The sequence below is a fragment of the Hyla sarda genome, chromosome 12, assembly GCF_029499605.1.
Source record: "Hyla sarda isolate aHylSar1 chromosome 12, aHylSar1.hap1, whole genome shotgun sequence".
NCBI lineage: Eukaryota > Metazoa > Chordata > Amphibia > Anura > Hylidae > Hyla > Hyla sarda.
This window is the reverse complement of record NC_079200.1, coordinates 25,572,667-25,597,784: the sequence shown is the minus strand read 5'-3', so window position 1 is coordinate 25,597,784 and position 25,118 is coordinate 25,572,667. Positions and strand designations below refer to the sequence as shown.

Sequence of the window (25,118 nt, the reverse complement as noted above, 5' to 3'; positions counted from 1 at the left end):
ACCAATGGGACCCCACCAGAGTCCCCCCCCCCCCTTTCTCTTAGTCCCTGGGTCTTTGCTGAGTTGTAGTTGAGCCTAAGGGTATGTTAACACGGGCAGATTTAATTGTGGGTTTCCCGCTGCATATTTGAAAGTGGGCGGGCTCTTCTCGGCTGTCCGCAGCAGATTTTCCTCTGCGTCATTTCCGCTACGGAAAATCCGCCGCAGACCCTACTGACTTCAATGGGGCTTGTGGCTGATTTTCCACAGTGGAAATTCTGCAGCGGAAAATCTACAGCGGACAACCGCAAAGAGCCCACCCCCTTTCAAATACACAGCGGGAAACCCGCAAATAAATCCGCCCATGTGAACGTACCCTAAGAGTGTGTCTGGAGTCATAGGAGGCCTCAAGTATGAAGCTACAAGTAAGCTACAGTCACAGCTTAGTCTATCTCCAGTCAAGTCAAGTCAGTCACTGTCATCTATTGTCAAGTCAACGTGGCCTGCACTAAATTGTCCAAAACAACTGCAAGTCCCAGCAAGCCCTTAGCCCCTTCAGGACCACGGACGTAAATGTACGTCCTGGCTTGGTGGGACTTCCCGCACCAGGACGTACATTTACGTCCTGTGTATGACCACGAGCATCGGAACGGTGCTCGCGTCATACACGGCAGGTTCCAGCTGCTAGCAGCAGCCGGGGACCCGCCCGTAATGGCAGACATCCGTGATCGCGCGGATGTCCGCCATTAACCCCTCAGATGCCGTGACCAATACAGATCACGGCATCTGCGGATTTGCGGTACTTTGATTGGATGATCGGATCGCCCACAGTGCTGCCGCGGCGATCCGATCATCCAGCATGGCGGCCGGAGGTCCCCTCACCTGGCTCCGGCCGTCTCCTGGGGTCTTCTGCTCTGGTCTGCGATCGAGCAGACCAGAGCAGAAAATCACCGATAATACTGAGCAGTGCTGTGTCCTATACATAGCACTGCACAGTATTAACAATCAAAGGATTGCTAAAGTGCTATAGATAGTCCCCTATGGGGACATAAAAAGTGTAAAAAAAAGTAATTGAAAAATGTAAAAATAAAAAGTAAAAAAAAGTAAAAAATCCCCTCCCCCAATAAAAATGAAAATTGTCCGTTTTTCCCATTTTACCCCCAAAAAGCGTAAAATATTTTTATAAACATATTTGGTATCGCCACGTGCGTTAATTTCAGAACTATCAAAATATAATGTTAATGATCCCGTACGGTGAATGGCGTAAACGTAAAAAATTTAAAAAGTCCAAAACATGCTGCATGTCAGATTTTATTCAAAAAAAATGTAATAAAAAATTATCTAAAAGTTTTATATGTGCAAATGTGGTATCTAAACAAAGTACAGATGGCGACGCAAAGAAATGAGCCCTCATACCGCCCTATATACGGAAAAATGAAAAAGTTATAGGTGGTCAAAATAGGGCGATTTTAGATTACTGATTTTGTACAAAAAGTTTTAGATTTTTTTTTAAGCGGTACAAAAATATAAAAGTATCTAGCCATGGGTATCATTTTAATCGTATTGACCCACAGAATAAAGAACACATGTCATTTTTACCGTAAATTGTACAGTGTGAAAACGAACCCCTCCAAAATGTGCAAAATTTTGGTTTTCATAAAAATTTCCTCTCTAAAAAAAGTTTTTTGGGGTTCGCCGTACATTTTATGGTAAAATGAGAGGTTTCATTACAAAGTACAATTGGTCACGCAAAAAACAAGCCCTTATATGGGTCTGTAGATGGAAAGTTAAAAGAGTTATGGATTTTAGAAGGTGAGGAGGAAAAAACGAAAACGCAAAAATAAAATTGGCCTGGTCCTTAAGGTGAAAATGGGCTTGGTCATTAAGGGGTTAAAGGGGTACTCCGTTGGAATTATTTTTTAAATCAACTGGTGCTAGAAAGTTAAACAGATTTGTAAATAACTTCTATTAAAAAATCTTTACCCTTCCAATACTTTAGCAGCTGTATGCTACAGGGGAAATTCTTTTCTTTTGGAATTTCTTTTTTGTCTTGTCCACAGTGCTCTCTGCTGACACCTGATGCCCATATCAGGAACTGTCCAGAGCAGGAGAAAATCCCCATTGCAAACCTATGCTGCTCAGGACAGTTCCTAACATGGACAGAGGTGTCAGCAGAGAGCACTGTGGACAAGACAAAAAAGAAATTCAAAAAGAAAATAATTTCCTCTGTAGCATACAGCTGCTAAAAAGTACTGGAAGGGTAAAATTTTTTAATAGAAGTCATTCACGAATCAGTTTAACTTTCTGGCACCAGTTGACTTAAAAAAAAATAATTCCACCGGTCCACCACTGGTCACCTATGTGGGCCCGGCTACACTGTATAGACTGCACCATCTGTTACTCAGTAAAGCTACCATTGCCCGTAACCTGGCGTCGGAGTCATTATTGCTCACGTGCCTAGCCCAGGATCCAGCAGTATACCTTCGGGTGGTATTGAGGATAAGCCACGCCCTGGCTTCACGAATACAAGCGGTTAATGCCATAGCACAAGATTATGTTGAGTTAAAGAAGAATCAGGCTTGTGAAATTTCAATGTCCAATTCTTTTGTTCTCGAGGGAGATGAGCTGTCACCACAAGTGTCTGGCAGCGGCCTATCCCCTTGCCCCATTAAAAAACGCATGCACGTTCAGCTGGAACAAGGACCCATGTCTATAGAAAAGAACAGCTGTCAGCCAGACATGCATTTGGCGACTGATATTGGGGCTGTAGAGAGTCCAATATGATTGCCCACATTATTAGCAAATATCTATTGCATTTCAGCCCTCACACACAAACTTGACACAAACAGCAGTAAGTGGTGCGACTTTACCTGGAGACTGTTGATCTGAGACACGGAAGAGGGTGGCTGGGGTAGGTCTGCGCCTCCTGATCTACAAAAAGAAAAAAAATGTTTTCAATATTATTGACAATAAAATTCATAGATAGCACTGCCTCCTTGTCTTATGCTGCCCTTCTGTCTCTCCCTGTAAATAATGTGGGCACAGGAAATACTGCCCACCATGTATCTCTGTATAAAATGTAGAAACCTATGGAACTGCCTTTTGTCTCTCCCTGTGACATAGGCACAGATAGTACTGCCACCTTGTCTGTCCCTATGTAAAATCTGGACATTTGTAAAAATGCGTCCTTGTCTCAGCATGTAAATGATGTAGGCATGGATAGCACTATAGACTGTGTATAATCTAGGCACAGATAGCACTACTTTCTGAAGAGTTATTAATGCCCTTCTCTATATCCCTATAAATAATATAGGCACAGATAGCACTGCTTCCATGTTTCACCTTGTGTTTAATGTAGGCACAGATAGCACTGCCCAGATGTTTCTCCCTGTGTATAATGTAGGCACAGATAGCACTGCCCAGATGTTTCTCCCTGTGTATAATGTAGGCACAGATAGCACTGTCTAGATGTTTCTCCCTGTGTATAATGTAGGCACAGATAGCACTGTCTAGATGTTTCTCCCTGTGTATAATGTAGGCACAGATAGCACTGTCTAGATGTTTCTCCCTGTGTATAATGTAGGCACAGATAGCACTGTCTAGATGTTTCTCCCTGTGTATAATGTAGGCACAGATAGCACTGTCTAGATGTTTCTCCCTGTGTATAATGTAGGCACAGATAGCACTGCCCAGATGTTTCTCCCTGTGTATAATGTAGGCACAGATAGCACTGTCTTGATGTTTCTCCCTGTGTATAATGTAGGCACAGATAGCACTGTCTTGATGTTTCTCCCTGTGTATAATGTAGGCACAGATAGCACTGTCTAGATGTTTCTCCCTGTGTATTGTGTAGGCACCGATAGCACTGTCTAGATGTTTCTCCCTATGTATACTGTAAACACAGATAGCACTGCTTTCTGAAGAGAAATTAATGGCTTTCTTTATATCCCTATAAATAATATAGGCACAGATAGTACTGCTTCCATGTTTCACCTTGTGTTCAATGTAGGTGCAGATAACACTGTCTATATGTTTCTCTCTGAGTATAATGTAGACCCAGCTTGCACTGTCTCCCTGTCTGTCCCTGTAAATAAAGTAGGCAGAGATAGTATTGACTCATAATTTTTTCTGTGAACATTAAAGGCACAGATAGCATTGTCGCCTTGTCTCTCATTGTATTTAATTTAGGCAAGGATAGTACTGCCTCTTTGTCTCTACCTGTAAATGATATAGGAAAAGAAAACACTGCCTTCCTGATACTTCATAGATACATAGTTCATAAGGTTGAAAAAAGTCCATCAAGATGAACCTGTCTACCTATTGTATCTCGGTTGTGTTGATCCAGAGGTAGACGCCAATTGCCCCATACCGGGTGAAAAATTCATTCCCGACTGCAAATATGGCAGAATAAATCCTTGGATTAATCTTCTGTCCTTATAAATCTAATATCCATAACCTGTAATATTATTAATCTTCAGAAATGTTTCCTGGCCTCTTTTGAACTCTTTTTTTTTTAGTTCACCATGACCTCTTCCCCTGATGGAGAGTTATATTAGTCTCACTGCTGTTACAGTAAAGAACCCTCGTCTGTGCTGGTGCAGAAACCTTCTTTCCTCTAGACGTAGAGGATGCCCCCTTGTTATAGATACAGTCCTGGGTATAAATAGATCATGGGAGAGATCTCTGTACTGTCCCCTGATATATTTATACATAGTTATTAGGTCGCCCCTAAGCCTTCTTTTTTCTAAACTAAATAACCCTAATTCTGATAATCTTTCTGGGTACTGTAGTCCTCCCATTCCCTGTATTACTCTGGTTGCCCGTCTTTGAACCCGCTCCAGCTCCACAATCTTTCTTGTACACTGGTGCCCAGTACTGTACACAGTATTCTATGTGTGGTCTGACCAGTACTGTACACAGTATTCCATGTGTGGTCTGACCAGTACTGTACACAGTATTCTATGTGTGGTCTGACCAGTACTGTACACAGTATTCTATGTGTGGTCTGACCAGTACTGTACACAGTATTCTATGTGTGGTTTGACTAGTGATTTGTACAGATAAATGCCATCTGGACCTAGTGATGAGATACCTCTGCCTTTTGTCTCTACCTGTATATAATACATATAATGCCTCTTTGTTTCTTCCTGTAATTAAAGTAGACTCAAGTAGTATTATTCCCTTGTCTATTCCTGTACATTACTTTGTCAAAGGATATACTTCCACCTTGTCTCTCCCTGTATATAATGTAAACATTGGTATTACCTCCCTCATAAAGAGACATTACAGCCTACCCGTCAGACCCTGTAAATCAATGAAGCCATGTATATTACTGCCTCCCTGTCTTTGTATATTATGTAGGCACAGATAGTACTGCCTCCCTGTCTTTGTATATTATGTAGGCACAGATAGTACTGCCTCTCTGTCTTTGTATATTATGTAGGCACAGATAGTACTGCCTCCCTGTCTTTGTATATTATGTAGGCACAGATAGTACTGCCTCCCTGTCTTTGTATATTATGTAGGCACAGATAGTACTGCCTCCCTGTCTTTGTATATTATGTAGGCACAGATAGTACTGCCTTCCTGTCTTTGTATATTATGTAGGCACAGATAGTACTGCCTCCCTGTTTTTTTCCTGTGTGAAAAGTTCCAGATACAGAAATCAATAAGGATGTAATGTGGCTGCAGAACACAGAAGATAAAGTAAGTGGATTTTAAAGCAGATTTTATTATAAATAAGAATATGGGAATCTATTATAATATGTAATGGATAACTGGCACAATTATGGTGTGGGAGGACTAAAGTGGAATTATGCTAAGATGCACTACTAAGAAGACCCAAACCAAGGACAAACGTTTCTAGATAATTTTTTTCCGATGGCAAATAATAACCCCTTTAATTCCTTGTATGCTGGTTCCTTTAACCCATTCAATACATTAACCTTCTTATTGAAGGGAACAGTGGGTCCCTGTATATAGCACAAAGCACTTGGTTGTCCTTCTTAATATCTGCTTGCATGTTCCTAATTACAGAAATACCAATCCACGTAATGATATGGCACAGAAAATACTGAAGCGTAACAAAACAAACTGCAGCTCGTACCAAGCCCACAACAATTCGGACATGCTCACTACTCATCCATTATGTGTATAGGTGATGTAAATATTGTCCAGGAATTCTTAGATAGTCCATGTGCTGACCTTTGAAGGCAATGTTATGGTAATGCAATAGAAATGTGACTCTCACATTTCTTTCATTTATGTCCCAATCTCATTTTGTCTTCACTGAGGTATTGTCCTGTTGTTAAAGGTGTACTCTGCCCCTAGACATCTTATCCCCTATCCAAAAGATCGGGTATAAGATGTCTGATCGCGAGGGTCAGGCCGCTGGGACTTACGTAATCTCTGTGCAGATCACGCATTGAGAACTCTTGGCGCGGGCGGCCGTGGCTGCCAGGCCCCTTCCATAGCCATGAATGGAGGGGACGTGACACCGCGAGGGGCATGATGTCACGACCACGGACGCCTGCACCAAACTTTGTTCTGAACATATTGTTCTGTGGTGAGCCACGGTGAATGGTGGGACCACGGGGTGTAGCGGTGTAGGTGGATGGGGAAGATAGTATTAACCCCAAGGGCAAGGTGTTATTAACCCCTAATGTTTGCGACGCTACAGTGGTTTTTGGGTATCGGGAATCACGCAAACGATATCTCTGCTATCCCAATGGCTAGGCAGTGAAATGAGAGTCCACAACCAGGTCATGGTTTAATGGAGGCTTTACTGAGGTCAGATGGGTGTTATAGTCTCTACAGCTTGGCTAGAATCCCAGAGAGGTGGCCAGGAAAACAGAAGGGCCTCGCAGCTCGCTGGGACCAATTATACTTGTAACAGACTTTAGATGCTTGACTAGACTGTGGGCAGTGACAGCAGACATAGACTTGTCTTACTGGAAGTGACTGTAGATTTGAGGCCTTCAAGGTAGCTGGACACTAGCACTGAGACATCTGGTCTCCACTGTTCCTCAGAAGCAATGATGGTGGAAGAGCAAAAGAGGCAGAATTGTAATGGCTGCCCCCTTATAAAGGGGGCTGAGCCAGAAGCCCATAGGTCAACCTGCGGGTCATGTGTTAAGCTGGTGCTCTCTGGGTAACATAAACATAACATGTAACATCTCACAGGTCCTTTAGACAATTACTTTAGTCCTCCAAAGGTCCTTTATACTGTCTATACATTAGTATACTGACTATACATATAATAAAATCAGTAACATTAAAGTAACAGCAGGGGAGACACTGCAGGAGAGCCCCCAGGTCACTGAGGGACTCAACCTGACAGGGCCTAAGTGTAGTGCAGGACCATGTCCTGTACTGGGACATTACAGTTCAGAATGTCGGGTGCTGCGCGGAGATTGCGGGAGGTCCCAGAGCCAGACCCCCGTGATCAGAAAACTTATAAGATGTCTAGGGGCGGATTGCCCTTTTAAAGGGGTTGTCTGGTTTAGAAATATGGTGGGAGATTTATCAAAACTTGTGTAAAGGAAGATTGATACAGTTGCCCGTAGAAACCAATCAGATTGTTTCATTTACTTTCAAAAAGACTTTTGAAAAATGAAAGAAGTGATCTGATTGGTTGCTATGGGCACCTGCACCTCTTCCTCTACACAGGTTTTGATATATCTTCCCTATGGTGTTTTCAAAGGGTAGCCTCCATTCAGGTGCCTTGTCTATTAGCCATTATGAAAGGAGAGCAGTAACACGTATGTATCTCACTCTGGATGACCAACAGGGCAAAGACTGCGTATTAGTTTCAATAGAAGCTGCATGTAATGCTTTAAACTCCCTGTGGTGGCGCTGCAGGGAAATTGAATACTTGATTGCGGTGATTTCTAATCGATCTTATGTATATGGCCCTTATATAAAGGATATATTCACACGCAGCAGACGTGTTTCAGAAATTTCTGTGACTGAAACTTCCAGTGCCAGTGATGTGATTAGGGTTGTCGCCCATACATTTTTGTAAACCCAATTCAGTCGCAAATCTGCCTAGTGTGAATTGAACCCTAAAGTCACTCATTTGGGAAAATGGTTTTGACATTTTGGACTTTTACTTGCTTGATCTTTCTTTTTCGTGGAAATAAGTGGCCCCCAAGGTGTGGTAGTTGCTAATCCTGCACATGCATGGGCAGATAAGAGCACTGATCAACTGAACAAAAATTGGTAATTTCTCTGTGAAAGGATCCTTAAAGGGGTACTCTGTTGTCAGGTAAAAGAAAAAAAAATGCTGGAAAAACATTTTTACCGGTTGCCCCAGTTCTGAAACCACTAATATGAATTTTCTTTGTGCATTTGTAATCCTTTCCCTTACTATGTAAAAAAAAACACTACTTCCTGGTTAAGCAGTTGCTCAGTACTACAATTCCCAGAATTAAATACTTTCACTCCATTCTTCATAACAGTCTTCTCACCCTGCCTACTCCCCTCCCACTGGTCTCCTGCCAGTTCCCTGCCCAGAGCTGTTGCAAGAACATTGCACTACAGAGCAGGACAGTCTGCAGAACCTGTTATAATCATTCCCTGTCTGCTCCTCTACCTGTGACATTGCAAAGCACAAGGCAGTATACTGTAAACACTCCTCATTTTCCATAAATGTCCCAATAAAGATATATATGTACAGTATGTTACTCTACAGCTATGACTTCTTACAGCTCTTCTTCTTCTCCTCTTCCCCTTGCTGTTGGGGTTCCCTTGGGATCAGTCCTGGGTCCTCTCCTCTTTTCTCTCTACACATCTTGCATTGGAAAAACAATCAGTAGATTTGGTTTCCAGTACTATTTCTATGCTGATAACACACAGCTCTATACCTCTTTCCGTGACATCACCCCTGCATTCATACGAAATACCAGTAACTGTCTCTCTGCTGTCTCAAACATCATTATATCTGAAACAAAATCTTTCTAAAACTGAACGTCTTGTATTTTCTCCATCGACTTATGTACAGCTGGAGGAACCCTGGTAAGAAAACACTGGTCTATTGCATAGGAGGGAGCACAGGTGTGTTTCAGTGGGTGGGGTGGCTGATGTGTGGAAGGGAGAAAAGTGACTTTCCACTTACAAAGGAGTCGTGGGACTTGTAGTTAGAGGGAGGGAACTCCAACAGGAAATAGTCATTTCACAAAAAGATAGCCACAGCATTATGGTCATCTTACAACATAGCTATTTAGCTCCGAGACAAGCACAGATCCTTCCTAAGCATGTCCATTACTGTCTGGCAGGTAAGTACTAAAATCACCTTATAGTGGATAACCCCTTTAAGCTCAGAGACCAGATCCAGCCAAGCCTACTGAGACAGCAGAGGATGATTCTTCATGTGGCTCCTGAACATTGCCAAGTTTTAAGTTCGGCAATGTTTAGAAGCCATATATAGAATAAATGGAGCGTTGGCCACGCACATGAGATACATTCCAGTTATTTAATGGGGGGAATTTTCCTACTTTAAAACAGATAGGTGAACTATAATTTGATTTTGTTAAAATATCTATGAAAACCCGGTCTTAAAGGAGAACTCCAGAATGTAACAACTTATCCACTATCCTAAGGGTAGGGCATAAGTGTCAGATTTCAAGCACTGCGAACCAGCTTCCTGCATGAACTGAGCTGTTTCGACCACAGCACGAAGCTGCGGCTGACACGCCTCCTCCATGCAGCTCTTTGGCAGTGCCGGAAACAGCTGAGTGCAGCGCTCCGGCTCTCCTATAGAGCTGCATGGAGGGGGCGTGTCTTGCGGTGGTTGACATGTCCCATTCACGCACGGATACTGGGCGCGTGCGGGAGATCACGGAGGGTCCCAGCAGTTGGACCCCCAGCAATCTGACACTGGAGTTCTGTTTTAACACTTGCTTTTATAAGCACATAGATCTCCACTCTAGATAACTCTATAACTACTCCAGTACACAGTCTATCTATACAAACACCGCTTTCCAGTCACAGGCCAACACACACAGAACTGAGCTGTACAAACACTTAGAAGGGCGGTTCAGACAATGCAGGAGTCATTGCTCAATTATTAGATCAAAAAACACAGAGGATCCTTGTCCCTGCCCAGCAGAGCTTGCAATCTAGCCTGCCATGGCCGACCATGATCAGCACAGCGTGCCCATAATTTATCTTTAGTCACAAGCTGACCTTGCAGAAAATTAAGAGAGACATTCCAGAGGCTTTAGTGCAGCCCCCAGTGCTGATAAGAACTGCAATGGCCTTCATAGGATCACCTTCACCACCCAACACCCAGCTAAAGAGACAACAGTAACCCTTTCTACCAACCAATCACTGCTAGTAATGTAGTCAGCTTATTATGCAGAGAAAATTAATAAAAACACCACTTTAATTGAATTTGGGCTTAAAGGGGTATTCCTGGCAAAACATCTTATCCCCTATGGAAAGGATAGGGGATAAGATGTCTGATCGCGGGGGGGGGGGGGGCCTCAGCGTAGCTGTGTCTGAAGTTTCGGAAACCACCGGGCTTCTGAGACGGGGACGTGACATCACGCCACGCCCCCTCAGTTCATTTCTATGGGAGGGGGCGCAACGGCTGCAACGCCCCCTCCCATAGACATGAATGGAAGGGGCGTGGCGTGAGGTCATGTCCCTGTCTCGGAAGCCCGACGGTTTCCGAAACTTCAGACGCAGCTACGCATAGAATGCGGGCTGCAGCAGGGAGATTGCGGGGGTCCCAGCAGCGGGCCCCCCGTGATCAGACATCTTATCCCCTATCCTTTCGATAGAGGATAAGATGTTTTTGCCCGGAATACCCCATTAATTAAAGAGGAGTTTTTCACCTATCCTTACTAGATAGCTGATTAAACGTTGCCATTTAGTGTGGTTTCCTTTAAGAAGGTTGCTTGGGTTAGAGAAATTTTTTTTAAATCCTGTATTCGGGTCTCTCTGCTCTCAAGGTCTAAGTTCATGAGATGAATAGATGCCCAATGTCTTATGTGTTAAACAGCTACCTCTCCCGATACCCTGAGTAGTGTTCAGCGGCATAGGCCACATTCAATTTCGCGGATGAATATTCGTCAGATATTTGCTAAATTTGTATATTCGCAACCTTTTTTTTTTACTATGCACCATAAAATTTGCATGCGCATTCACCATAAAATTTGCATGCGCAATATCGCGTGGTAAAAGAGCTAAAAGAAGGAAGGGATCAATATGCGCGAAAATTTGCATATGCAAATTTCCGGGCGCCCACCAGTCTGACACAGTAACTAGTATTGGAGCCTTGTTTACACCACAAGCTGGAAGCAGGGAGGGATGATCACTGTGATGTGTATTGTGAAAAAAAAAAAATTATGTTCGTAATTGCGAATATTTTGCGCTATATTGGCAATATTCGCGAATATGCGATATTCGCGATAAATATTCGTATTGTGAATATTCGTGCCCAACACTAACCCTGAGTACTCAGAATGGAGAGTGAGGATGTAAGCTCCCGCCAGACTTCTCTGGTGTTGGCTTATCTGCCCAAGAACAATAGGATTGAGCAGTCCAATGTTCCTGATCTTTTTCTGCCCTGACTTGGGGTGGAGTCCAAAGGCGTTCATTCACATCACAGCCCTCCAGAACAGGCAGGTTTGGAGACATATGATTGATAGCCAAATGTATTACATATAAACATACAGTAAGAAGGAAGCCCAACCAATTGTGACACCACAATCTACTAGTGAGGGCTGTTGCCCAGGCCCCAAGGCATCGGCCATCATGCCAACTCAGCTGCACAGTAGAGGTAATATAGTATGGCCCAACCCTGCAGTGACTGCTGATTTCGTAGATTGGTACTACAACTTGATCATTCATGGGGAGCTTTGCTGCAACTGACCATCGGCCACACATCTCCCCACATAATAGGACATTTTTTTGTTGGGTCAAAACACGCCGATCAGCCTACAAACTAGCGTTTTCTCACTTGCCTGTCTATTGTTGGCCCTATTACACAGAGCAATATCAGCCTGTTTGGCCAATGATAGCCCCATGTAATAAGGCTCTTACTTAAACCAAAACCTTATCTGGAAACCTAATCCCATAATGTGACCAACCCTCAAATCAACTATTACAACTTCTCTATCGTGTCTATGACTATGGGGTCATCGCTATCTTAGGGCCCCTGAATCAAAGCATTTAAAGAGTACCTATCATCAAACTAACTATACTAAACTAACTCACACTATGTCCCCTAAGTACACCTAACACCCCCCTGCCCTGCACAACGTCACTGAAGCCTGCTGGGGGGGGGGGGGGGGGGGGAACCACTTCCGCCCTCACTACATGCTTCATCGAGGAGCAGCAGCGGCCGGCTGGGAGGAGGTGAGACCGCTCTCTCACCTGTGTCCAGCCGCACCGCGGCTGTCAACTCCACTGTCCGCTCACAATCCCTGCCACCGTGAGCCCGCATTTGAAGAGCCCTGCTTGTCCTCAGTGCACAGAGTGCCGCTTGTCCTCAGTGTACAGAGCGCCGCTTGTCCTCACTGCACAGAGCCCTGATTGTCCTCACTGCACAGAGCGCCGCTTGTCCTCAGTGTACAGAGCGCCGCTTGTCCTCACTGCACAGAGCCCTGATTGTCCTCACTGCACAGAGCGCCGCTTGTCCTCAGTGTACAGAGCACCGCTTGTCCTCAGTGTACAGAGCCCCACTTGTCCTCAGTGTACAGAGCCCTGCTTGTCCTCAGTGTACAGAGCCCTGCTTGTCCTCAGTGTACAGAGCCCGCTTGTCCTCAGTGCACAGAGTGCCGCTTGTCCTCAGTGTACAGAGCGCCGCTTGTCCTCAGTGCACAGAGCCCTGATTGTCCTCACTGCACAGAGCGCCGCTTGTCCTCAGTGTACAGAGCACCGCTTGTCCTCAGTGTACAGAGCCCTGCTTGTCCTCAGTGTACAGAGCCCTGCTTGTCCTCACTGCACAGAGCCCTGCTTGTCCTCAGTGTACAGAGCCCTGCTTGTCCTCAGTGTACAGAGCCCTGCTTGTCCTCAGTGTACAGAGCCCTGCTTGTCCTCAGTGCACAGAGCCCTGCTTGTCCTCAGTGCACAGAGCCCTGCTTGTCCTCAGTGCACAGAGCCCTGCTTGTCCTCAGTGCACAGAGCCCTGCTTGTCCTCAGTGTACAGACCCCTTCTTGCCCTCAGTGTACAAAGCCCTGTTTGTCCTCAGAGTACAGTGCCTAGTTTGTCCTCAGTGTACAGAGCCCTGCTTGTCCTCAGTGCACAGAGCCCTGCTTGTCCTCAGTGTACAGAGCCCTGCTTGTCCTCACTGCACAGAGCCCTGCATGTCCTCACTGCACAGAGCCCTGCATGTCCTCAGTGCACAGAGTGCTGCTTGTCCTCAGTGTACAGAGCCCTTCTTGTCCTCAGTGTACAGAGCCCTGCTTGTCCTCAGTGTACAGACCCCTGCTTGTCCTCAGTGTACAGACCCCTGCTTGTCCTCAGTGTACAGACCCCTGCTTGTCCTCAGTGTAGAGACCCCTGCTTGTCCTCAGTGTACAGAGCACTGCTTGTCCTCAGTGTACAGAGCCCTGCTTGTCCTCAGTGTAAAAAGCCCTGCTTGTCCTCAGTGTATAGACCCCTGCTTGTCCTCAGTGTACAGAGCCCTGCTTGTCTTCAGTGTACAGACCCCTGCTTGTCCTCTGTATACAGTGCCCCGTTTGTCCTCTGTGTACAGTGCCCCGTTTGTCCTCAGTGTACAGAGCCCCGCTTGTCCTCTGTGTACAGAGCCCTGCTTGTTCTGTGTACAGAGCCCTGCTTGTTCTCAGTGTACAGAGCCCTGCTTCTCCTCAGTGTACAGAGCCCCGCTTGTCCTCTGTATACAGTGCCCCGTTTGTCCTCTGTGTACAGTGCCCCGTTTGTCCTCAGTGTACAGAGCCCCGCTTGTCCTCAGTGTACAGAGCCCCGCTTGTCCTCAGTGTACAGAGCCCTGCTTGTTCTCAGTGTACAGAGCCCTGCTTGTTCTCAGTGTACAGAGCCCTGCTTGTCCTCAGTGTACAGAGCCCTGCTTGTCCTCAGTGTACAGAGCCCTGCTTGTCCTCAGTGTACAGAGCCCTGCTTTTCCTCAGTGTACAGTGCCCCGTTTGTCCTCAGTGTACAGAGCCCTGCTTGTCCTCAGTGTACAGAGCCCTGCTTGTCCTCAGTGTACAGAGCCCTGCTTGTCCTCAGTGTACAGACCCCTGCTTGTCCTCGGTGTACAGAGCCCTGCTTGTCCCCTCTTTACACAGTGCCGCTTGTCCTCAGTGTACAGAGCACCGCTTGTCCTCAGTGTACAGAGCCCCGCTTGTCCTCAGTGTACAGAGCCCCGCTTGCCCTCAGTGTACAGAGCCCTGATTGTCCTCAGTGTACAGAGCCCTGCTTGTCCTCAGTGTACCGAGCCCTGCTTGTCTTCAATGCACAGAGCCCTGCTTGTCCTCACTGCACAGAGCCCTGCTTGTCCTCACTGCACAGAGCCCTGCTTGTCCTCAGTGTACAGACCCCTGCTTGTCCTCTGTGTACAGAGCCCTGCTTGTCCTCAGTGTACAGAGCCCTGCTTGTCCTCAGTGTACAGTGCCCCGTTTGTCCTCAGTGAACAGAGCCCTGCTTGTCCTCAGTGTACAGAGCCCTGATTGTCCTCAGTGTACAGAGCCCTGCTTGTCCTCAGTGTACCGAGCCCTGCTTGTCCTCAATGCACAGAGCCCTGCTTGTCCTCACTGCACAGAGCCCTGCTTGTCCTCACTGCACAGAGCCCTGCTTGTCCTCAGTGTACAGACCCCTGCTTGTCCTCAGTGTACAGAGCCCTGCTTGTCCTCAGTGTACAGAGCCCTGCTTGTCCTCAGTGTACAGAGCCCTGCTTGTCCTCAGTGTACAGTGCCCCGTTTGTCCTCAGTGAACAGAGCCCTGCTTGTCCTCAGTGAACAGAGCCCTGCTTGTCCTCAGTGTACAGAGCCCTGCTTGTCCTCAGTGTACAGAGCCCTGCTTGTCCTCAGTGTACAGAGCCCTGCTTGTCTTCTCTTTACACAGTGCCGCTTGTCCTTAGTGTACAGAGCACCGCTTGTCCTCAGTGTACAGAGCCCCACTTGTCCTCAGTGTACAGAGCCCCGTTTGTCCTCAGTGTACAGAGCCCTGCTTGTCCTCAGTGTACAGAGCCCTGCTTGTCCTCAGTGTACAGAGCCCTGCTTGTCCTCAGTGTACAGAGCCCTACTTGTCCTCAGTGTACAGAGCCCTACTTGTCCTCACTGCACAGAGCCCTGCTTGTCCTCAGTGTACAGACCCCTGCTTGTCCTCAGTGTACAGAGCCCTGCTTGTCCTCAGTGTACAGAGCCCTGCTTGTCCTCAGTGTACAGAGCCCTGCTTGTCCTCAGTGTACAGTGCCCCGTTTGTCCTCAGTGAACAGAGCCCTGCTTGTCCTCAGTGAACAGAGCCCTGCTTGTCCTCAGTGTACAGAGCCCTGCTTGTTCTCAGTGTACAGAGCCCTGCTTGTCCTCAGTGTACAGAGCCCTGCTTGTCCTCAGTGTACAGAGCCCTGCTTGTCCTCAGTGTACAGAGCCCTGCTTGTCCTCAGTGTACAGTGCCCCGTTTGTCCTCAGTGTACAGAGCCCTGCTTGTCCTCAGTGTACAGAGCCCTGCTTGTCCTCAGTGTACAGAGCCCTGCTTGTCCTCAGTGTACAGACCCCTGCTTGTCCTCGGTGTACAGAGCCCTGCTTGTCCCCTCTTTACACAGTGCCGCTTGTCCTCAGTGTACAGAGCACCGCTTGTCCTCAGTGTACAGAGCCCCACTTGTCCTCAGTGTACAGAGCCCCGCTTGTCCTAAGTGTACAGAGCCCCGCTTGTCCTCAGTGTACAGAGCCCCGCTTGCCCTCAGTGTACAGAGCCCTGATTGTCCTCAGTGTACAGAGCCCTGCTTGTCCTCAGTGTACCGAGCCCTGCTTGTCCTCAATGCACAGAGCCCTGCTTGTCCTCACTGCACAGAGCCCTGTTTGTCCTCACTGCACAGAGCCCTGCTTGTCCTCAGTGTACAGACCCCTGCTTGTCCTCTGTGTACAGAGCCCTGCTTGTCCTCAGTGTACAGAGCCCTGCTTGTCCTCAGTGTACAGTGCCCCGTTTTTCCTCAGTGAACAGAGCCCTGCTTGTCCTCAGTGTACAGAGCCCTGATTGTCCTCAGTGTACAGAGCCCTGCTTGTCCTCAGTGTACCGAGCCCTGCTTGTCCTCAATGCACAGAGCCCTGCTTGTCCTCACTGCACAGAGCCCTGCTTGTCCTCACTGCACAGAGCCCTGCTTGTCCTCAGTGTACAGACCCCTGCTTGTCCTCAGTGTACAGAGCCCTGCTTGTCCTCAGTGTACAGAGCCCTGCTTGTCCTCAGTGTACAGAGCCCTGCTTGTCCTCAGTGTACAGTGCCCCGTTTGTCCTCAGTGAACAGAGCCCTGCTTGTCCTCAGTGAACAGAGCCCTGCTTGTCCTCAGTGTACAGAGCCCTGCTTGTCCTCAGTGTACAGAGCCCTGCTTGTCCTCAGTGTACAGAGCCCTGCTTGTCTTCTCTTTACACAGTGCCGCTTGTCCTCAGTGTACAGAGCACCGCTTGTCCTCAGTGTACAGAGCCCCACTTGTCCTCAGTGTACAGAGCCCCGTTTGTCCTCAGTGTACAGAGCCCTGCTTGTCCTCAGTGTACAGAGCCCTGCTTGTCCTCAGTGTACAGAGCCCTGCTTGTCCTCAGTGTACAGAGCCCTACTTGTGCCCTACTTGTCCTCACTGCACAGAGCCCTGCTTGTCCTCAGTGTACAGACCCCTGCTTGTCCTCAGTGTACAGAGCCCTGCTTGTCCTCAGTGTACAGAGCCCTGCTTGTCCTCAGTGTACAGAGCCCTGCTTGTCCTCAGTGTACAGTGCCCCGTTTGTCCTCAGTGAACAGAGCCCTGCTTGTCCTCAGTGAACAGAGCCCTGCTTGTCCTCAGTGTACAGAGCCCTGCTTGTCCTCAGTGTACAGAGCCCTGCTTGTCCTCAGTGTACAGAGCCCTGCTTGTCTTCTCTTTACACAGTGCCGCTTGTCCTCAGTGTACAGAGCACCGCTTGTCCTCAGTGTACAGAGCCCCACTTGTCCTCAGTGTACAGAGCCCCGTTTGTCCTCAGTGTACAGAGCCCTGCTTGTCCTCAGTGTACAGAGCCCTGCTTGTCCTCAGTGTACAGAGCCCTGCTTGTCCTCAGTGTACAGAGCCCTACTTGTCCTCAGTGTACAGAGCCCTGCTTGTCCTCAGTGTACAGAGCCCTGCTTGTCTTCTCTTTACACAGTGCCGCTTGTCCTCAGTGTACAGAGCACCGCTTGTCCTCAGTGTACAGAGCCCCACTTGTCCTCAGTGTACAGAGCCCTGCTTGTCCTGTGTACAGAGCCCTGCTTGTCCTCAGTGTACAGAGCCCTGCTTGTCCTCAGTGTACAAACCCCTGCTTGTCCTCAGTGTACAGAGCCCTGCTTGTCCTCAGTGTACAGACCCCTGCTTCTCCTCAGTGTAGAGAGCCCTGCTTGTCCTCTGTGTACAGTGCCCCGTTTGTCCTCTGTGTACAGTGCCCCGTTCGTCCTCAGTGTACAGAGCCCCGCTTGTCCTCAGTGTACAGAGCCCCGCTTGTCCTCAGTGTACATAGCCCCGCTTGTTCTCAGTGTACAGAGCCCTGCTTGTCCTCAGTGTACAGAGCCCTGCTTGTCCTCAGTGTACAGAGCCCTGCTTGTCCTCAGTGCACAGAGCCCTGCTTGTCCTCAGTGTACAGAGCCCTGCTTGTCCTCAGTGTACAGAGCCCTGCTTGTCCTCAGTGTACAGAGCCCTGCTTGTCCTCAGTGTACAGAGCCCTGCTTGTCCTCTCTTTACACAGTGCCGCTTGTCCTCAGTGTACAGAGCACCGCTTGTCCTCAGTGTACAGAGCACCGCTTGTCCTCAGTGTACAGAGCCCCACTTGTCCTCAGTGTACAGAGCCCCGCTTGTCCTCAGTGTACAGAGCCCCGCTTGTCCTCAGTGTACAGAGCCCTGATTGTCCTCAGTGTACAGAGCCCTGCTTGTCCTCAGTGTACCGAGCCCTGCTTGTCATCAGTGTATAGAGCCCTGCTTGTCCTCACTGCACAGAGCCCTGCTTGTCCTGTGTACAGAGCCCTGCTTGTCCTCAGTGCAGAGCCCTGCTTGTCCTCAGTGCACAGAGCCCTGCTTGTCCTCAGTGCACAGAGAGACGCTTGTCCTCAGTGTTCAGAGCCCTGCTTGTCCTCACTGCACAGAGCCCTGCTTTTTCTCAGTGTACAGAGCCCTGCGGGTTATGCGTGTGAGAACAGCGCTCCCACCTGTCTGACTGACAGGCAGGGAGCTTCGCTGAGCTGGTAACGTGCTTAGCCAGTGGTCTGCGAATTCGGACTCACTGCCAGGCCGGCGTGAGTCCGAAATCGATGAAAATGCTTGTGGCCAGGGACTGCTAGGGAGACCACTAGTGGCCACATTTTCAATAAGCATTTAAAAAAAATAAAAATAAAATCCAATTAGAAAGTAGTTTAATATTGAATAAACTTTAACATATCAAAAAAAAATATTGATGAAAGGTACTCTTTAAAGGATTGCCTGTTGTCCACTAAGGCTTCCCCTCAAATTCATCATACTTTTTTTAAGGGTATTTTCTTTTTCTTTTCTTTTTTTTTTTAAAATCAATTTTCAAATAAGTCCTATGGTCCTTCATCTCTAGATGGGCCAATGGTTCTTATCTGCCGACACATTCTATGTTTCTCACACTTTGTGTCACCCCTGGAGGACCCATGCACACCTGTAATGCTTAACCACAACTGTGGGGACACAGCAGCAGAACTGAACACTTGTTTCCAGGACCCCTCACAGATTACTGACCTTCTTTGGTATTCCCAGCAACAAAATTACCTGGGATCAGCATTGGCTCGCTTCATATATGCCCAATAGCTCAATTTTAGGGTAGTAACAGGTAATGGCAACCAGTCCCCAGATATGGATACTGGGATTCAGTTGGGAAAGCATGTACTTACCGGGCAGGGAGTGATTGTAACTAATGTGACAGATAAGGGGTCTGCCGTGTTTATATTGGGGATGAACATTATGAAAAAATGTTTTGCCGAAATATTAGAAGCCTTGCATGCCTCTCTTCCCCATATGTCCCCTTCAGGCCAGCAGGCTGCGCAGCACCACTTGAAAGTTCTACAGGCGGAGCATATGTTTACCAACAAGCAAGATGAAATTTGCAGAGTAAGAGTTCAAGACATTAGGTCGGTGACCTTACAACCCAACACAGAGATTATTATCTGGTGTCGTGCACGTCCCAGAGTCAAGAATAGGGTCTATCAGGCCCTGCTGGAACCTCTGAAACTAGAAGATCATCCTCTTGTTTGAGCTGCGAGAAGCCTTGTCACTGTCACCAACAGGAGAGTCCCAGTGCAGTTAGTAAACCTGTCTGATACTGCTACTGTCTTACCCAAATACACTCCTGTAGCTCAGCTATACCTCCTAGAGTGGAAGGACATTGTGACAGAACGTCAAGTGGCCAAAGGATCCAGTGTGAGCCCTCCAGAGCCCTGGTTGGTGCAACTCCAGGTTGGCAATGACACTACCCCAAGGGACCAAGTCAATAGGATCATCAATGTCGCCAAGAGGTACCATGAGGCTTTCAGCAAGCACCCCACAAACTTCGGACAGACTTCAATGATCCAGCACCGAATCCTCACAGGTGACAGCCCACCTATCAAGGAAAAACACTGTCCGGTCATGCCAGGCATGTATCAGACTGTCAAGAAGATGCTGGCCGACAAGAGGCAGACGTGATTCAAAAAAGTCAAAGCCCCTGGGCAGCGCCACTTGTCCTGGTCAAGAAGAAAGACAACACCATCTGCTTCTGTGTTGACTACAGGAAACGTAATAACGTTACACACAAAGACGCTTATCGTTTGCCAAGGATTGCGCAGTCACTCACAGCCCTAGGGTCTGCTGCTTACTTCCCACACTGGACTAAACCAGCCGATACTGGCAAGGGCCCATGGCCGTGGAGGACCGGATAAAGACCGCCTTCATGACACCCATGGGACTGTTAGAGTTTAACCCCTTAAGGACCAAGCCCATTTTGACCTTAAGGACTAGGCCAATTTAATTTTAGCATTTTCGTTTTTTCCTCCTCGTCTTCTAAAAATCGTAACTTTTATATTTTCATCCCCAGACTAGTATGAGGGCTTGTATTTTGCGTGACCAGTTGTCCTTCATAATGACATCCCTCATTTTACCATAAAATGTATGGCGCAACCATATGGGGAAATTAAAACGAAAACCGCAATGTTGCACTTAAAAAAAAATCGCTAACTTTTTAACCATATTTGTATGCTTAACCTCTTAAGAACCCATGATGTACGCGTCATAGCGGGTCGGGTTCGGCCTCTAACAACGGCCGGGACCCGTGGCTAATAGCGCATGGCATTGATCGCGGTGCCGCACGCTGTTAACCCTTTAGACGTGGTGTTCAAAGTTGAACGCCACGTCTAAAGTGAAAGTGAAACCATGCCGGTTAGCTTAGGGAGCTGTTCGGGATCGCCGCGGCGAATTTGCAGCATCCCGAACAGCTTACAAGACAGCTGGAGGATCCCTACCTGCCTCCATGCTGTCCGATCGCCGAATGACTGCTCAGTGCCTAAGATCCAGGCATGAGCAGTCAAGCGGCAGAATCATTGATCACTGGTTTCCTATGAGAAACCACTGATCAATGTAAAAGATCACTGTGTGCAGTGTTATAGGTCCCTATGGGAGCTATAACACTGCAAAAGAAAATGTGGAAAAAAAGTGAATAAAGATCATTTAACACCTCCCCTAATAAGTTTTAATCACCCCCCTTTTCCCATAAAAAAAAACTGTGTAAATAAGAATAAACACGTGGTATTGCCGCGTGTGGAAATGTCAGAATTATAAAAATATATCGTTAATTAAACCACACGGTCAATGGCGTACACGCAAAAAAATTCAATAAGGCCTATCAATGCAAAAATTGTACCGCTAAAAACTTCAGATCACGGAGCAAAAAATTTGCCCTCATACCTCCCCATACGCGGAAAAATAAAAAAGTTATAGGGGTCAGAATATGACAATTTTAAACATATACATTTTCCTGCATGTAGTTATGATTTTTTCCAGAAGTCCGACAAAATCAAACCTATATAAGTAGGGGATCATTTTAACCGTATGGACCTACAGAATAATGATAAGGTGTCATTTTTACCGAAAAATGTACTGCGTAGAAACGGAAGCCCCCAAAATTTACAAAATGGCATATTTTTTTTCAATTTTGTCTCACAATGATTTTTTTTTCCATTTCGCCGTAGATTTTTGGGTAAAATGACTGATGTCATTACAAAGTAGAATTGGTGGCGCAAAAAATAAGCCATCATATGGATTTTTAGGTGCAAAATTTAAAAAGAGTTATGATTTTTAAAAGGTAAGGAGGAAAAAACTAAAATGCAAAAATGGAAAAACCCTGGGTCCGTAAAGGGGTACTCCGCCCCTAGACATCTTATCCCCTATCCAAAGGATAGGGGATAAGATGTCAGATCATCGCGGTCCCGCTATCATTACAGTACAGAGCGAGCTCGCTCTGTGCGTAATGACGGGCGATACAGGGGATGGAGCAGCGTGACGTCATGGCTCCGCCCCTCGTGACATCACGGCCCGTCCCCTTAATGCAAGTCTATGGCAGGGGGCGTGATGACCGCCACGCCCCCTCCCATAGACTTGTATTGAAAGGGGCGGACCGTGACGTAACAATGCTCCGGCCCCTGTATTGCCCGTCATTACGTGCAGAGCGAACTCGTTCTGTGCTGTAATGATAGCGCAGTGGCGCAGCGGGGATCCTGGGGGTCCCCAGCAGCGGGACCGCGGCGATCTGACATCTTATCCCCTATCCTTTGGATAGGGGATAAGATGTCTAGGGGCGTAGTACCCCTTTAAGGGGTTAACCTACAGGGTTATTACTCTACAGGGTTAATAGTGCACAGCACCGCGATCAATGCCGCGCGCTATTAGCCACGGGTCCCGGCCCTTGTTAGAGGCCGGGCCTGACCCGCTAGAGGCCGTGGCCCCGCGTTATACAACGGGAGCGGACTCAGGACGTACAGGTATGCCCTGGGTCCTTAACAGGTTAAAATCCCTCTATTTTGAAGACCTATAACTTTCATTTTTCCGTATAAGCGGCGGTATGAGGGCTTATTTTTTTGCGCCGTGATCTGAATATTTTATTGATACCACATTTGTGTATATAAAACTTTTATTAATTTTGTATTTATTTTTATTTTGAATAAAATGTGACAAAAAAAGCTGCAATTTTGCACTTTTTTTATTTTTTTATGTTCATGCTGTACGGGATCAATAACATTATATTTTAATAGTTCGGACATTTACGCACGCGACGATACCAAATATGTTTATACATTTTTTTTTTTACACTTTATGGGTTTAAAATAAGGACATTTTCCATTTTTATTTGGTGAGGGGATTTTTCTAATTTTTTAAACTTTTTTTAAAACTTTTTTTCCCACTTTAATAGTCCCCATAGGGGACTATTTATAGCAATCCTTTGATTGTTAATACTGTTCAGTGCTATGCAAAGGGCACAGCACTGATCAGTGTTATCGATCATCTTCTGTTCTGGTCTGCTCGATCTTAGACCAGAGCAGACCTCTGGAAGGTGACAGAGGCAGGTGAGGGGACCTTCGTGGATGATTGAATCCCCTCGGCAGTGCTGCGGGTCGGGATCCGATCATCCATATTTCTGACCGCACTCCCGCAGATGGCGTGATATGTATTGATCATGGCATTGGAGGGGTTAATGGCAGACATCCCCGTGATCATGGATGTCGGCCATTACCGGCGGGTCCCTAGCTGCGATCAGCAGGACATAAATGTACTTCCTGGTGCGCTAAGTACCACCGCACCTGGATGTACATTTACGTCCTTGGTCATTAAGGGGTTAAAAGTATGCTGTTTGGGCTGTGCAATGCCCCTGCTATGTCCCAGCGTCTGATGGAAAGGTGCCTGGGCCATCTGAATTTTCAAAGTGTCCTATTGTACCTGGACTATGTCATTGTGTATTTCAAGTCCTATCAGGAACACTTCAGCCATCTGTCAGACGTCCTTCAAGTGCTAATCAAGAATGGATTGAAGATTAATCTGTCAAAGTGTCATTTGCTTAAATCTCCAGTCCATTACTTGGGTCATGTTGTCAGCGCAGAGGGAGTCCAGCCCAATCCTGAAAAGGTGGAAGTTGTCAAGAACTTGCCAATCCCGCCCACGGTGAAAGATGTCAGGAGCTTCCTGGGATTTGCTGGCTACTACCACCGCTTCATCCCACACTTTGCCCAGATTGCAGAACCCCTCACAGCTCTCCTATATGGTACGGTGAAGGAGAATTATAATTGAAGATTACCGATTGAATGGGCCGAAGAGCAAGAGACAGCTTTCTGAGCTCTTAAACATTTGTTGACAGAACCACCCATCCTTGTGTATCCAGACTACAGTCAGCCATTCTGGCTATACACTGATGCCAGTTTTGAAGGTCTGGGAGCCGTCCTATCCCAGGTCCAGGATGGACAAGAGTGAGTAATTACTTATGCCAGTCGTAACCTGCAAGGTGTAGAGAAGAACGATACTAATTACATCTCATTCAAGTTGCAACTTCTTGCCCTGGGCTGTGACCGAAAAGTTCACAGACTATTTGGCCGCCTCGCCATTCACTGTCTACACGGATAATAACCAGTTAGCCCACCTGAACACTGCCAAGTTGGGTGCCATTGAACAGCGATGGGCTTCAAGATTGGCCAATTACAGCTTCACTATCAAGTACAGAAGCAGCAAGTGAAACATCAATGCCGATGTACTATCTCGAATGACCCCCGGCGAGGAACCACCTGTCAAAGCCATGTGGGAAGATGTGGAGATTCCCCCATTTTATCAACGGTTTGTGAACCAGAATGTTGTGACCGCTCTGATGGACAGTGAACCTAGGTCTGAAAAATTTAAAGAAGACCTGTACACCTGGAAGACCCTTCAAGATGAAAGTCGAGTCATGGGGGATCTGTTGGACTACCTTCTGGCGAAAACCCGTCTACGCCCGGCCCAGTGTGATTATGAGCTGAAACGTCTGTGGCGACAGAGGAAGCGACTGTTTGTGCACAAAGGACTGTGTTACCGAAATTCTTTGGATCCAGTCTCTGGTGATCGACTTCATCAGATTCTGATTCCCTGAAGAGACACGGCGTTGGTCCTCAACGCATATCATGATCATTCGAGACACTTTGGAGTCCACAAGACCGAAGCTACTGTCAGGCGAAGATTCTATTTGACCGGAATGCGAAGTGACATTGAGAAATGGTGCAGTGAATGTGCGGTCTGTAACGTCACCAAGAATGTACACAAGGACGCAAGAGCACCCCTCCATTCCATTCAGAGTGAAAGGCCCAACCAGTAGGTCATGCTAGACCATGTCAAATTGTCTCCTACCTGGTTCGGGTATAATTATGCTCTCTCCATGGTGGATCATTACTCCAAATGGGTTGTCGTTGTACCTGTCAAAGATCTCACAGCCAAGACATTGTCCCAGATGTTCTACTCCAATTGGGTGCAGACCCTTGGGTGTCCAGAGTCTGTCCTAATGGACCGAGGAACCAAGAGTTATGTCAATTCCCTGCTTACAAGAAACTCCGAACTACCAATTACCACCCCCAGGGGAACGGGCTCTGTGAGCGCATCAATCAAGTCTTTATCCACATGTTGCGAGCAGCCTCTGTGTCAAAACAAGAAGAGTGGACCCGATTGCTGCCCAAATTGCTGGAGATATATAGCGACACAGTCCATTGTTCTACAGGGTATACCCCTTTCTACTTGATGATGGGGTGACATGGGCAGCTGCCTAAAGAACAGACACTTGGGCTCCAGGCCCCATTCAACGACTCTCCGCAAGCCTCCCTGGAATGGGTCTATGACCACCAGAGAAGGATCCAAGAAGCTAAAGAAATTGTCAGCAAGAAGATGGGCGAGGCTCAACAGAGACAACAAGAGGACTATAACCGACATGCCTCTGCCAAACTATTTCAATTGGACGACAAAGTCTGGCTACGG

At 47.1% G+C, this 25,118-nt stretch overlaps 1 protein-coding gene and 1 long non-coding RNA gene across 4 annotated transcripts in view; one reads left to right on the top strand and one right to left on the bottom strand.

Annotated features, from left to right (window-relative positions):
- The window catches only part of LOC130296204 (uncharacterized), a 185,080-nt gene that overhangs the window by 36,944 nt on the left and 123,018 nt on the right, over positions 1-25,118 (top strand). The gene's annotated exons all lie outside the window — the stretch shown is intronic.
- Positions 1-25,118, bottom strand: part of PPP1R1B (protein phosphatase 1 regulatory inhibitor subunit 1B) — a 108,872-nt gene that overhangs the window by 37,233 nt on the left and 46,521 nt on the right. For both annotated transcript variants that reach the window (XM_056547502.1, XM_056547501.1), the window contains exon 2: positions 2,850-2,910. In XM_056547502.1, the coding sequence (XP_056403477.1) occupies positions 2,850-2,910 (61 nt within the window). The remainder of the gene's footprint in view (positions 1-2,849; positions 2,911-25,118) is intronic.